The sequence below is a fragment of the Physcomitrium patens genome, chromosome 22 (genome assembly GCF_059467195.1).
Source record: "Physcomitrium patens ecotype Gransden chromosome 22, ASM5946719v1, whole genome shotgun sequence".
Classification (NCBI taxonomy): domain Eukaryota; kingdom Viridiplantae; phylum Streptophyta; class Bryopsida; order Funariales; family Funariaceae; genus Physcomitrium; species Physcomitrium patens.
This window is the reverse complement of record NC_143431.1, coordinates 11,371,876-11,387,613: the sequence shown is the minus strand read 5'-3', so window position 1 is coordinate 11,387,613 and position 15,738 is coordinate 11,371,876. Positions and strand designations below refer to the sequence as shown.

General features: G+C 35.6%; 1 protein-coding gene across 8 annotated transcripts; it reads right to left on the bottom strand.

The window, feature by feature from the left end:
- Positions 1 to 1,584: 1,584 nt before the first annotated feature.
- Positions 1,585 to 6,802, bottom strand: LOC112275320 (uncharacterized). 8 transcript variants are annotated; one of them, XM_090246214.1, is made up of 4 exons: positions 5,136 to 6,802; positions 4,552 to 4,729; positions 3,924 to 4,439; positions 1,585 to 3,748 (listed from the first exon to the last, which is right to left on the bottom strand). In XM_090246214.1, the coding sequence occupies exon 4, from the start codon at positions 3,237 to 3,239 to the stop codon at positions 1,824 to 1,826; it is 1,416 nt and encodes a 471-aa protein (XP_090102340.1). In that variant the 5' UTR covers positions 3,240 to 3,748; positions 3,924 to 4,439; positions 4,552 to 4,729; positions 5,136 to 6,802; the 3' UTR covers positions 1,585 to 1,823. The 8 variants fall into 8 exon arrangements, with proteins under 8 accessions (XP_090102340.1, XP_024361351.1, XP_024361353.1 ...); XM_024505583.3 differs by having other exon boundaries at positions 4,273 to 4,439; XM_024505585.3 differs by having other exon boundaries at positions 4,340 to 4,439.
- Positions 6,803 to 15,738: the final 8,936 nt, after the last annotated feature.

The window sequence follows — 15,738 nt, the reverse complement described above, 5'->3', positions numbered from 1 at the left end:
GTGTTGACTTTGCTAGATACATGTTTTAACTCGTAAGGAAAGTTATTTATATATGTGCCATATAATTAACTTGTACTACATAGTTAGCTTGTTTTACAAGCTATCAACACATGTAGCATGTCATTAATTTGTTGACAAAGTTTTTAACCTATCAATCAATTATAAACACATTTAAAGTCAAATCTGCATCTATGAACCTTCTAAGAAGCTATTCTAAAAGATATTATGAAACTAATTTACATTTATCTATTTCTACCTAATCATATAGATAATTATTAGAATATATACATGATATTATTCCTTCCTTTTAAAGGCAAGTTTCATATAGAGTAGTCATTATCTTTTATAAATCTTACTATTTTTTTGTCTTAATTTTGATAGATGTCATTGATAAAAAGTCTCAACTCTCTTTGTTGCATTTGTAAGATTTTTTACAAACTTCCATGTTCATTCACTAATATCATATTCATGCCAATGAATAAGATATTTCAATCTATTTTGGAATTGCCTTGATTCTAATACTTCTTCTACCTTGAACTCTTGATTATTATCCACTTGTATAAGAGGAGATGGCATTTATCCTCTTCTCGAGATATTCACCATCTTATATGGCTCAAAAAGAGACATGTGGAATATGAGATGGATCTTCATAGACTTTGGTAGATATAATAAATAAACAATAAGATTGACTTATTCATAAATAGAAAAATATCCAAGCCTATAATAGTCTAACTTGTCACAAGAATGAGTAGTCTTGATATTATGATGAAGTAATTATACCTTGCCATCTACGTTAAATTTTGGTTGTTTCTTGCAATAGGCATACATATCAATTTTTTTATCTCTATTTAAAGTTTTAAACAAAATATTTATGAAAATATTATATTTTCATTTGACATGCATTTTAAAATCAACCTATGTGAATATATTTATATCTTTTTTCATGTTAAGATAATCTTAAAGAGATTGAATGTAAGTTCTTGAGGTATGCCACTTAAGCTCTAATATAGCTCTTTTCTATTCTTCACATTCTAAAGAACTCTAAAGCCTCCTTAAGAAAGTTTTTCTTTTAGAATATTCCTTCATTTTGCTCTTTGCTGCTTTATTGGCATATTTTATTAGAAATATTACCTTCTATTTTGGAAGGAAGATATCATCTTCATGGTCACTCTAATTCCTTTTCTTTGTGCAATTATTTTATACTAATACTTTAGTGATTCTTGAGTTGCTTATTTGTGGCCCTATGTCTTCTATAATCACCAACTTCTTTTTATTGAAAACAATGATTAAACCTTATATATGTTTTAAGTTTCTTTTATTTATCCATTGGAATTCATGAAAGTATACAAGTATTGAATACCTTTCATATCTATTTGTTTCTTATGAAGTATTACTTCTACTTAACCTATAGTTTGATTCCAATAATTTCAACAAATGATTCTTGCCAAGTGAATAATAAATGATTTTGATGATTAAAAGAATACAATGCCTACTTTAAGATATATTATATTCATCTATCTTCATTTGATACCAATGAAGTCATCTTTCATCTCTTTTGAACAAATATAAAAGTGCAATCCAATAGAAAGAACTCCAAGGTTTACTCAATAAATGACAAGATATGAAGGTGTAATGCACATCACTCATGCTTTCTCTCCTACAAAAACTATAAAGCCTCTATTACCTCCCCCTGGTCAAGGTGGCCTCCTGATTTAGTAGAAGGCTCCACCGTAAAAACACTATGGGTGGTTGTGGCACAAGAAGGTAGCATAACAACCATGAAAAGATTCTCATTCATCATGACCTTGGATTCATTAACGATTTCAACCGATTCTTCTATATTGCCAAGTTCCGAGACCACCACGTTTGTTTTGGATCATGATACCCATAGCACTCGCACAGAATTGTGTGTAGCCATCATGTTCGCCACAGTGGTGCACAAATGCGACTCGAGGACTAGCATAGATGCCACAAGGATTTGCTTTCTGTCCCACATACTCAATCGGCAATATACATATGCGGGCGGGGCTGGTGCCAAATTTTTTATATTTCGGGACGACAATTGTTCCGCCCTGTGAACTCATGGCTATCAAGAGCCACCCCTTCCATGTGTGAGCTGCTATAGCCGCAAAGGTTGTAAAGCCATAGAAAGGAGAATGAGCATACATTCCTCGAATATCCAGAATACTTTGGGTCATAAGAGTGGATCCGTCCACCATAGCCAGAGTTAAATTCAGAAGAGGAATCGAAATACCAGCGAGTTCAGAGTGACTCCCCCTGACTCTGAGATCGATGTCCACATAAAGGCCTACACGCATTCCAAATATGAGATCCCAGATTTCGGCTTCATTATAGCCTCTTGTTGCAAGCGTTTTCACCATTTCGGGCAGACTCTGCGGAGTAGATTCCCAACGTGTAATGCCAGTAGACCTGTAAGGCAGCAAGATTCCCTTTTCTGCGCCAGGTTGCACAGCAAGGTTCAAAGGCACAAAAGGAATGCTCCTCCACTTAGTGAAACTCATGAATGGGACGGAGCGCACCTGGTCTGGGGTAGGTATCATGCCGAGCCCATCCTCCACCTCGTCACGACTTATCTCATGGCACCAGAAGATCCACGAATAATCCCCACGGCAGCTAGCGCTCTCGAAAACCTGGATCAAAATGGCACTGAAGGGGATGTCGTAGTCTGGTTGGACCTGTTCTGATAAGTCACAAACACCAAGCAGAGAATACACCATGTCATGTTCTACGGTAGCATTGCGGCGCCACACGCAAGACAGCGCATCTCCTACTGGCAAGCCACTCATAGAAGCATCCACCATCGTAGATACCGAGTCCCAGAAGCTTGCTGACTTCCCCAGCGTTAGCTTTGTACCCACAGAGGCCGCTTGGTGACGAACAGGATCAGCAATGCGCAACACATGTTGGATTGGAATGCTCTCCTCTTCATCTCCAACTAAGAAGGTACGCGGGTTTAGCACCGCCTCCTGAAATGTCCATGCCTGCTCCCACCATCTGCTTGCAAATACGTTCCGCAGCGAACTATGCTCTCCGAGGGTAGCAAACATATAGCTTCCATAGATATCGGTGGCCTTTTGAAGTTCGGCGTAACACTCATCGTCCATGAGCGCATTACACCGTGCTAACGTGACGCAGGCATCGACAGACACTTCTGGGACTAGGCACAGTACTGCTGTCGCCCCTCGATAAATGTCAGCCATTTTGGCCAACTCTTCCATCTTCCCGGATTTGTCGTCTTGAGGAATACAGGCTGCGTCGATCCAGAGCGGGAGGGTTTATTTTGACAGACGTTCCGAAAGTTTCAGTGATTGCTCTGTGCCGCGTCGCCCACACCAATCTTTCCACACTGGATTAATATCCCACACATAGGATATAGCAACATAGTCGGACACTTGAGTACCGGGATTGAGTTTGTCATTCAGGATGCAGTGTGCTGGGCGTGCGTAGCTTGAAGCCCTCTCCCGCTCCGCACGTCTTGGCGATATCCGTATGTGTCTGTAAGAACTTTGTGGTGTACATGTTGCTATTCCACTGCGATTGTCAAAGAGCTTGGACCACCAGGGATTGCTGTGCAGTAGATGTCTGCGTTTATTGTCAAGCCTATTGATTGCGTGCCTATACACTCTACACCGTGGATGATACCCATGGATGCCAAAGTTCATTTCTCCACATTTATGCGGGGCAGTACCAATGCAGTTCATGAAAATCATCCCACCGCCATTGTCCTCTGCAGCAATAAGAAAGAAATGTCAATTTAAGATACGTTACCAAATTTCAAAGATAGGGATATGGAATAAGGAGAGACTTGGTGCATGGTATCCTCGGGCCATACAACTATCATCGTAGTAACTGCTCCATGTCATTGAAGGTAGAAAATCATTGCAGTAGCTGCTCTACGATACCTCCGGAAAAGCTCTTTTCCCGCATCACAAACTCTCCGACACAAATACATCTAGCCAGGATAGGATACTTCGAAGCAAATTGCACAACAATTAGACAAAAACGTAACCCCGACTTTGAAATGGTCTGCAATCCCAGAGACCTATTATGTTCATTTGCACCCACAGCTAGTTAATTACAAGTTTCAGTACATAGTTACGTTTATGATAGTTAGGTACAATTATCACAACCTTCCGCAAAAACGTGTTCCAAACATACTTAGAATTAAGTACACCGAAGTAAAGATCATTGGTCACTACGTATCTCTACAGATCACTGTCCACCTTCACACTGTAAATTGTCCGTAACAACCTGAAATCGCCATCATCAGCTCAGAAGCTAAATACATTGACGATATAAAGCTGAGAATGATGGTTACTCAAATAGAAACGATCCTCAGGATTTGGACCCTTCATGGCGCCTTCGATCCCCGATGACACACCATGAGCTGCTTTCTTCTCCTTCATTCAAACATCCATCTGCCACATCTCAGAAGCTAGCAGTTAGATGAACACTCGACTCACTCCAGATGTTTACAATGCACTAGTAAAAGTTCCGTACTTCTTGCATAAAAGAAACAACGAAACTGACCTGAGGAATGGCCTGCACCAATCTGATAACTTCGCCGATTTGGACTCCCCAAATTCCGCAAACATCTCTCTCTCTCTCTCTCTCTCTCTCGCTCTCTCACAATTTCAACGCAGTAAGCCCATTAATTGAAAGCTGCGACAGGCTCTCTCGGATGCAAGTGAGCACTAGGTTGAAATTTCTGAAAGCGGAAACATGTCAACAAGGACTAGGTCAAAAGAACACACAACCCTCGCCTTGTAAGAAAGAACATAAGAAAAACGCTTCCTGAATGCCGCTACCAAGCTCCCCATGCGTTCAGTACAAGTGTTCATTGGCAAGCGTCCAGTGCGCATTCTTCACTAGTGCGTGCATCACAGAACTAACCCATCCATCAAAATCTTCCACTACACAACCAAATGTAGCACTCCTACACCTCATCCTCCAGGCTTCCCTGCTCTCTCCAATCTCATACCCCTCCAAATACCCCGCCTCGTAACTCCCTCTGAGAGAAACCCTCAATACATCGCAACAAACTCCACACCCCAAACAAACACCACATGAACTACCAAACATCACGCCTAGATTGAAACCTCCAGAATCCGCACCTTGAAAAGGCAGCCTTGACATTCCGAATCGCAACCAAATCACAGCCGAAACACCTCCAATCACAGCAGATGATCTAAAAGTTAGGCGCAGCATGAGAGCATCTACCCCGGCACTCCACTCCTTGTTATAACTCAGGCATGGTGTCCATTCCTTCATCGGGGTGGTTTTAGTTCAAGACGACAGAGAGTGAGCTTGTTACTGTAGCCAAGATTAGGCAAAATAGTCACATAGTCTCAGTTTGATGCTCTTCTTGAGAGGGGAAGTATTGATACAATATCTCACTCTGCATCTCGTACTGTGACAGGGGTTTATGGGCACTAGAATGTTCGAAGCTAGTGTCTTGCAGTTGCGCACAGACGCTTGTTTCACAATTGATCCTTTAGGTTTCGGAGCGCATCACTGTAGCAACGTCATTGGTATTAGTCTAGTGCTTGGAATTCAGTTTAACCGAACCCACCTCTGAGGATTAGTTCGCATGCCATGGCTATGTTGCTGGAAAATGCTCCACCAGCAGCAAACGTAGAATTGGGTTCTAGAACCTGTAGTATTTCTGTGTGACCTGATAGTTCTCCAGATTAAATTCGTCAATGCTTGAACAGTTTGCTCTTCATCCCGACATGTTGGAACTCCATTGACTAGTCTTCTGAAAGTTGCACTTTCAATGGGTGATTGGAAGGGCTGCGTTGTGTATGAAAAGTGACCTAATCTTGAGATTTAGAATATGTCGAATTTTGCAGCGTGCGTACCTGGATTAATATGGCACCGATGCGGAAGGATTGGTATGTGCTTGAGCGTGGCACCAGCGTCGTCATCGACACCTCGACGCGATATGGGAAGCAATTTGGAATAGATGCATGTGATTCAGAGCTGGTGTTAGGTGATGTATTTGTGGAATTTGGATGTGCGGGATGCCGTGCGGTGCTCTCGACCCCGAATATGAGGGGTTTAGAGGCAAAGGAGCATTCGGATCGAGGATTCGATTCCTTTTCGGGAAAATTTGTTGCAGTTTGTAGTCTGAATCCGGTCGTTTTCTGCAGCATCGGGATTGGAAGTTTTAAATTTCTCAATTGCGTGGATAATTTTAAAGAATTTTCCGTTCCAGGATTCGGAAATTCGCATTCCGTGAGAAATATTGTGATTGAAGACCCATTGATGGAGTCTGAAAGGGGTTTTAATGACGAATTGCAGCGTAGTTGTTCAAACAGCGAAGGATGTTCAATTTTGATTTTGAGAGGAATGGAGCTGAAATGGGATCAAGACCTTATTGATCTGTTTCTGAATATGTTGCAGAACTGTGAGCTAAGAGTGCTGCACTGACCCTGGTCACTACGTGTCGCAGAAACCTCACTATTCATTTGACTGGCTCGAGACATCTCAGCAGTCAATCATTAGTCATCTCAGCATTTCAAGAGTCAATCATGGCTGTTACAACATCTGTCGAGAACGCGGGGAGCGCCGGAGAATGCCAGGGGCGAGCAGAGAAACTCGGGGGAATTTGGTTGTGTGGGCAGAAGAGCGAGGGGGTATTTAGAGTTTTAGATTATTGAGGATTTTGTATCAGCATTGCAGACACACATGGAGTTGAGGATAAATTCCATCATCTTCACCTACTTCCAGAAAAGTCATCTTATTTGTGAGCTTAAGTAAGCCTCCATTAATTGGAAGGTTATTCTTGTTCACCACAAGTGAATTACTATGTAAGTTTTAGAAGTTGTAGGTATTATTCAAATCTTAAACAATTCTCTCTTTATTCTTTTTAAATCACCCAATTAATTAAGCAAATACCTCTAATACTAATTCACAATCACAATAATAAATCACTCAATAAATTCATGCCTTGAGAACCTCTTTTATTAATTAATTAATTAATATTTTATGTTTATTATTATTATTTTAATTAGAATTTATCTATTAACAAAAAATCATCCAAGTATAAGTTATCATCCACAAATAACGTCTCATCCATAAATAATTTTTCATCTACTTTTAAATTTCATCCTTAAAAGTTTTCATCCTTGTTTATAGTCTTCATCCAACATTCATTCATACAAAATCCTAACCTAATTACATCCTAACTTACTTTATCTAATTCAAATATTGTCCAAATGAAATCAATTCTTACATGCAAATCATCCTTATACAATCTCCCACTTGATGTAGAACTTTACTTCATATATTCTTCTTGGTAGTGGTAGAAGATTCCTGTTGCAATACTTCCTCTACCTTAATAGCTTCTAGACAATGTTGGCACTCAACTCACAGTATTGGAATCAACGTGCAACCTTACTTTTGCTCAAATTAATGTTGGCAATGCAAATAGCAATCCTCAAAACCATTAAAAACAAACAAAGTTATAGTTATCTATGATGTATTGAAACTAGAATTGTATAACTAGAGGCTTTTTTTTGGTGACCATCACCTACAAATTCTAGCAGAAATGTCACTTTATGAATCAACCTTGCTTGATGCTTTTATCTTTATGTACTTTCATCTTTGGTACTCTGAATTGAATGATTGTGTTGCAACTTTTCTTTAATACCATTACTTAGACTCTTCACACTTGAAGATTCTTCTATTATGGAATTTTGAGGTTCTTCATTACCAGTTTCTTTAGTATGATCTTTGAAACCACTCAATAGGCCAATTATTGACTCAACTTCCTTAAAATCACATTGCTTCAAATTACCACCAAATATGTTATTACAAATAAAAATGTGGTAAAAACAATCTTCAGTATTATCTCCCTTAGTCTATACCCAACTATGAAAACCACTACAAATAGGCTTCTCATTCTCCTTAGGCTTTAGACTGCTTAGTGGTGTCAAATTATGCAATGCACTTCTTTGTTTCAATTCTACACATTGGATAGATTGTGTTGCTTTAATAAAGAGATGTCATGTCTCTCTTAAATTGCCAAAGCACAAGAGGCAGTGGTTTATTCCAAATAACACCACTTTTTTACTATTGCTACATACTATTAAAAGAATTATTTATGAATTCTAGGGATAGAATGTCAATACTTGACTAATGACACACTATAGGGACAAGGTGTCAAGGACATAAATTTTAAGAAAACAAAATCTCAATATATTCTTATGTTATTGAAAAAGACTAAAAAAATTACTTTAAAATAGTAATATATTAAACTATAATAGTTATTACTAAAGACAAGAAGACTAAAAAGTCTTGAAATAAGACTAAAGACTAGAAAGGTGTTATCAAGAGTGAAGAAGGCTTCAGTCTTCTATCCATATATACTATCCAACTAAGAGCTACATGGCGACATCCTATAAGACCTCTAATATGTGTCTAATTTGCAAGACTTAGTCTTAACTTACAAGATAAGTTTCCTATATGCATGCTACATTTTTAGCTAGTACTACAAGCTAACTACATATGTGATACATGGCTAACTTATTAACCAAGTTTCTAACCTATAAATCAATTATAAACATTTAAAAATTCAAATATGCATCTATGAAGCTTCTAAAAAGCTTTGTCTTAAGATAATATCAAAACTACCTATAGTTATCTTCTACCTATCAAGGAAAATAACTTGATAGAAACAAATAAACAAGTGAAACTTTTCTCAAAGAAAGATGATAAAATAGAAATAACTAAATATGTATATTAAAAAAGAAACTGGAATCGCTATTGCCAAAAGACAAGAAAACTAGAGACCCTTGAAGCTAGATCAGAAACAAGAAAGGAATTGACAAGAGTGAAGAAGGCTTCAGTCTTGCCTCTATATATACTATCTACCTAGGAGCTACATGGAAACATTCTATAGGACCTCCAAAAACGTGTTGACTTTGCACAACATATATCTTAACTTGCAAGGCAAGTTTTCTATATGGATGCCACATAATTAGCTTGTTCCACAAGCTACCAACATGTATGGCATGTGATTAACTTGTTGATCAAGTTTTTAACCTACCAATCAAGTATAAATACATGTAAAGTCAAAGCAGTGTCTATGAAGCTTCTAGAAAGCTTCTCTAGAAGATATTATGAAATTAATCTACTTTTACTTACTTCTACCTATTCATATCATCTAGGTAAAAATTACAATAAATATATGTCTGTGACACTACATAGCACTTTTTATCTAGGTAAGTATGTATGTCCATGATGTTATCTCCTTTTCTCAAGACAAGTTCGACAAGGATTAATCATCATATATTGAGGAAGTCCATGATGCAACAAATTTATTTTTCTACATACTCTAATCTTAGTTCTCATCAAAGATGGTTGATAGGTCTTTCTAGCCATTAATAATATCCTATTCCAAGGCAAAAAAAAACTACCTTGTTATTTGGTCATTTTTAAAGCCTTCATAACTTCTTTCAAACAAAACATTTGTAGTACCATAAGGAGTCATTTTTACCTCTAATAAAATCACTAAGTATCAAGAATCTCTTTGAAAGTCATGATACAAAATACATTGTATCTTGCTATCTATTTGAAGAAGAATTTGTCATTCTTAAGGATCTTTATTTCGATTATATTTGCTTACAAGTTGTAATAATTACAATGTTTTATTCAGTAAGTCAACAATTGATAGCTCTAGAGTTGAATCTATTGGTTGTTGGTTAACCATCTCCTTAGCACCACAAATACATATAAACTACAAATAAAGATAAAAGGTAAAATGTTATCTTTTTTGAACTACATTTCTTTTATAACAAAGATTTGTTATTCTTCATCTTGGTTTTGATGGATGCTATTGGTGAACTACTATTAGTTGGCAATCTAATCCAATTCCTAACAATGTTGATTATCTAAGTTTTCTAAGAAATTACTATTATCATTTGATCTATGTTGAGTATTTCTAATAATTTTTTAATTATGAATTTGATAAAACCCTCTAAAAGGAACTTTCTTCTATTTCACAACCACTACTCATTTGTGAATTAATGAGCTAAAAAGTCTTCTTACTTCTTACTTATAACTCATTAAGTTTTCTAACTAGTAAAAAGTTCCCACTCACATATTCACAAACAACAATACAAGCAAATAATAAATACTCCAAAATCACACACTTGAAAACAAAATTTTAAGTGACTTTATTTTAATTTTTATATGATTTTATTTTTATTTTTATCTAGTATTAATTACCATCCAAAGTTAATTTTCATCCAAGGCTAATTCTCATCCAAAGTTAATTTTCATCCAAGGCTAATTTTTATCCAAAGTTAATTTTTATCCAAGGCTAATTCTCATCTACAAATAATTTTTCATCCAAAATTACTTCTCATTTGTGAATAAAAAGCCATCCACCTTAATAAAAAAAATTCATCCACTCTTAATCTAGCTTCATCTATATGATTTTCATCCAATTTACTAAAATTCTTCATTCACTTGATTAAATTCATTGAATAAAAAGATCATCCAATTCAACCGAAATTATCTTTAACCTAAGCGTAATTGAAGTTAATCTAATTTACCTAGTGCGGAAGTTCAATTGGTTGAGTCGAAAGTTTGTTGTGGGCCACTTCAGGTGAGGTAGCACTCCTACAGTAGCGGATTAGGTCCCGATTGCCATCAATCTTAGTCTAGCAATGTCTTACAGCAGTAGCCCTCATTCTCTCCTATTGCCGAATTGATGCGCTCTAGAGTTGCTGGAATTTTGGTTCCAAGCTAGTATCACCTTAGAGCCTTCGACGTCCACCTCATGTATACGACGATTTTCAAAGACGTGTAGTTCCTTAACTCTAGTTCACTGCACAAAGGAAAATAAATTAGAATGCAACTAGGATTCGACATTCTACATTTATCTTCTACCTAAATCTTTTTACTTAGATAAATATGTATGTCAGTGATACAAAAAAAACAAGTTAATTTAGTTGAGACAATCAATTCTTGCTAAATCTTTATTAGCAACAAATTGCAATGCAAAAATAAAATTAAATATAGTCCACCTTCCAAGCACAAATATTTATCATGGAAGATCAATAACTCAAATGATGATAGCCATAATCACTATTTAACTACCTTGTACAAGTTCTTCTAATTTTAGAAAATAAAACAAATTATAGAAAATATAGTTGATGATGGCAACACTACAACCAAATCAAGAAATAACTAATTAAATGATTTTATTAGTTGAAAAAGTAAACAACCATTGATAGTCTCAAAATCATCCACTAAATTTGAATATTGAATACTTAACTATCAAATGCAAGAAGCAATTTGATTATATTGTTATATTACAAAGTTTAAACATAGTACTAAAATTATTATATCAATTTTGTATAACAATGGAGAGATGATCCTTGATCTAAAAACAAATTATATTGGCATGTATTGTGACAATCAAAGTATTATTAAGCTTGTACAAAATCTTGTATTTCACATTCAAATTAAGCATATTAAAATTCATCATCATTTTATTCAAGTAAGGATATTAGAAGGAGAAATCCAACTAGACTACATTAACACTAATCAACAACCAACAAATATATTGACAAAATTGGTGAGACATGTTAAATTTGATCTACATTAACAAAATTCAGGCATATAACAATTATCTTTATTGAATCCAAGCATATATATATATATATATATATATAATAAAATTAGAGTTTGATTTTTTTTATTACATTATCATAATTGTAATAATATAGTGACCATGATGCCTTACAATTTTTTGTTATTATTATTATTCCTTCTCAATCTTTAGTAATGTTATTATTCATGACTATTAGCAACACTCATACAACAAGATGTTCCAATAAACTGATTTATATATGTATGTATATATATATATATATATATATAAGAAAATATAACGAAAAATTTACAAAAAAAAAAAAAAAAAAAACTAACAAATAAACAAAGAAATAAATAAATAAACTTATGACGATTTTAAGGTCAATCATTGACTACTATTGTTGCTGGGAATCAAACTCGGATCTTAGTTCTACCACACAACTACCAAAAAAGACCCGTTGAACTACTGACACCGATGCATCACCTTCACGTTGGACCTCCACAACTGCTGGACCGCAAACCCGGTGATCTAGTAGCAGCGTCGTTTCGACAGACTAACAGCTACCTCGTTGACAATTCTCTTATTGGTCTAGATGTCATGAGTCATGCGAGAGCAGTGGCGATCTAGTGCGGACAAAATAACAAGCTGTAGAGCTACAAAAAGGGTCACTAAGCACTGTTCACTTTTGGATGTCAACGAAGGATCAGAACTATTAATAGTTGTGGCTGTTGAGAATGTTTAGAAAGACACAAGAGTAATAGTAAGTCATACACACACACGAGTAGTAGTAAGTCATACACACACAAGGGTTTCTAAGGAGAGAAAGCTTCACATACACAAAAATCTATTGATCTGGTTGTGTTTCATACACAAGAAGAGAGAAGATAAGAAGATGAACAGTACTTCTCCACTAGACTCTAAATACTGTAGCTACAGTAATTATTGTAGTCTACAGTAAATATTATGGAGAGCGTCAGCTACATTTAATGATCTCAATACTCCTCTTCGCTCATCATAATATTTATATAATATAAAATTTATATAGATTTATAATCTATACTTTTCTGTGATCTTATAAGATCAAGAATTGTTGCCTCATTAAAACCTTATCTAGGAAAACCTTATTTTATTTAAGGGTAAAACCATAGATGAAGGAAAAAGAATACAACATTATTTTCTTTAATTATTTAAAGAGCTTATTAACTTTCTTATTCAAGAAAAGCAAGTTGATGCATACCAATGCCATAAGTAAGTCAACGATGATTGCTTAATGGGAGAGCTTTGGTGAAGAGATCAGCAAGGTTATTTGTAGATTCAATTTTTTTAATTATAAGTTCTTGATCAGTAATCAAATCATGAGTATAACTAAAATACTTTGGATCAATATACTTTGTCCTGTCACCTTTAATGAAACCAACTTGCATCTGTGCAATACAAGCACTATTATCTTGATGCAAGATAGTTGGAGAATCATCATATGAAAATCCACAGGTTGTTTGAATGAATTTATCAATTGATTGCAACCAAATACATTCTCGAGATGCTTCATGTAAGGCAATAATTTCTGCATGGTTGGATGAAGTTGTAGTTATTTCCATGATATTGCAGCTCCATGTCTTAAAAATACATATCTTGTTTGAGATTTAGCTGTTGCAATATCAGATTTATATCCTGCTTCACAATATCCAACCAATTTTGGATCTGCAGATTTTGTGTAATATAATTCCAAGTCTTCAGTATCTTTTAAATAATGTAATAAATATTTGATGCCATTCCAATGTCGTAGTGTTGGACGTGCACTATGTCTTGCAAGAACACTAACTGCAAATGCAATATCTAGTCTTGTAGATGTAGCTAAATACAAAAGTGCTCCAATCGCTGCGAGGTATGGATATTGGTCTCCCAATATTTCCTCCTCTTCCTCGCATGGACGGTATGGATCATGACCATCACGACCACGCTCAACCATTGGTGTGGACAATAGATAAGCATCATTCATATTAAATCTTTGTAAAATTTGTCTAATATACGTTAGTTGGTAGAGAAAAATACTACCATCTGTAAGATGCATAATCTGAAGACCAATGCAGAAAGTTATTTTTCCTAGCATTTTTATCTCAAATTCATATATAAGTAGGTTTGTAACTGTAACACATGCAGATGTAGTGCCTACTAGGTTAAGATCATCAACATATACAACGATGATCACAAAACCAATTTTATCACGTTTGATAAATAAACAAGGGATTAGTGGATCACTTGTAAAATTATTTTTAATTAAATTATCTCGAAGACGTTGATACCATATTCGTCCGGATTGTTTTAAACCATACAAGGCTTTACATAATTTAATACCACGATATTTTCCTGGAGCAGGTTGATTTGGAGTTCCTGTTTCTAAGCTAGGTGGAACTTTCATATAAATATTTGCATCAAGAGAACCATATAGATATGGAGTTACTACATCCATCAGATGCATCTCAAGGGTGGCATGAACTGTCATTCCAATAATATATCGAAATGTAATTGAATCCATGACTAGAGAATATGTGGATTCATAATCAATGCCAAATCGTTGAGAAAATCCTTGAGCAACAAGACGAGCTTTATAGCTGGTTATTTGGCCTTGAGCATCTCGCTTGCATATTAATACCATTTTATATCCCACAAGGCGAGATGTAAGAGTATCTACAATTAGACTAAAGACTTTCTTCTTACGCAAAGAGACATACTCTTCCTCAATAGCAGTTTTCTATTTTGACCAATCAAAGCGATACATCGCCTCTTTGATGGTTTGAGGTTCAAGATCGTCTTCCTCGCAAGAAAGGGCTTCTATAATCATATATGAAAATGATTCATCTACCGTAATAGATGGTCTGTTCCAAATATCATTTGTAGCACAATACAGAATAGATAATTCTTTACTCAACTTATTCTTATTCCTTCCAATTTCAAGATTATTTTTCATAGGAATTGAAAGTACATTATGCATGGATATATCATCATGAATTAGTAGTCCTGCAAGATGAGTGGCAATTTCTTGAGAAATAATACCAGGATTAGTTAATTTTATAGCTTTCTTCTTACATGGTTGCTTATCTGGTCCATGAGTTCTTTTAGTTGTTGTTGTTATAACTTGAGGTATTGTAGTCAATGGCACTGCAATCTGAGCAGGTGCATTCTGAGCCTCATTAATAGGAACTCTTATAATTCTAGGTGCATCATTGAAGCCATCAAGTATTTCATCCGTGATCCGTTTTAAATGTAAAATCTTAGCAACTTCAGTTTCTGCCAAAGATGTCCTAGGATCGGGATTCATTGTAAACATTTCTTGTACTTCAAATATGAGTACTTTATTTCTTTGTTGATTGGATACTCCTCCTTGAAGAGATGGGAATACAGTTTCTTCAAAACGGCAATTTTGCAAAAGTGCACGTAATAATGTACCAGTTGATGGATCAACAATACGAATAATGCTTGGTGAATCAAAACCAACATATATGCCTTCTTGTCGATGAGCTCGAATGGTACGCCATTGAGGTTCTGGTACTGGAATCCAAGCACGGCAACCAAATACTCATAAGTGAGATACATTTGGAACACGATCCGAAATGAGCTCATGTGGTGAAACAGTTTCAAGAGAAGAAGGGCGGAGGCATATTAATGCTGCAGCATGTAAAACTGCATGACCCCACATAGATGTAGGTAGATTTGCGTGAAGGAGGAGTGGCCGCATAATGAGTTGTATACGCTTTATAAATGACTCTACAAGTCCATTTTGAGCATGTTCATATGGAACATAATATGTCAATTTGATTCCTGTTGCAGTACAATAGTCTTCAAAAGACTTTTATGTAAATTCTTTTGCATTATCCATACGCAATGTTTTTATAGGATAATCAAGAAAATGTACCCAAAAGCGAATAAGCATAGATATAAGATTGGCAAACACCATGTTTCGAATTGATAATAATGAAACATGTGATTGTTTACCTGATGCATCAACAAGGACCAAAAAATAACGAAATGGTGCTGATATTGGATTAATAGGACCACAAATATCACCATGCAATCCTTCAAGCATTAGTGATAATTCTTATGGAAGTTTC

Coding starts and splice junctions, on each gene's coding strand:
- LOC112275320 (XM_073530363.2), bottom strand. CDS start 3,239: ATGGAAGAGTTGGCCAAAATGGCTGACATTTATCGAGGGGCGACAGCA.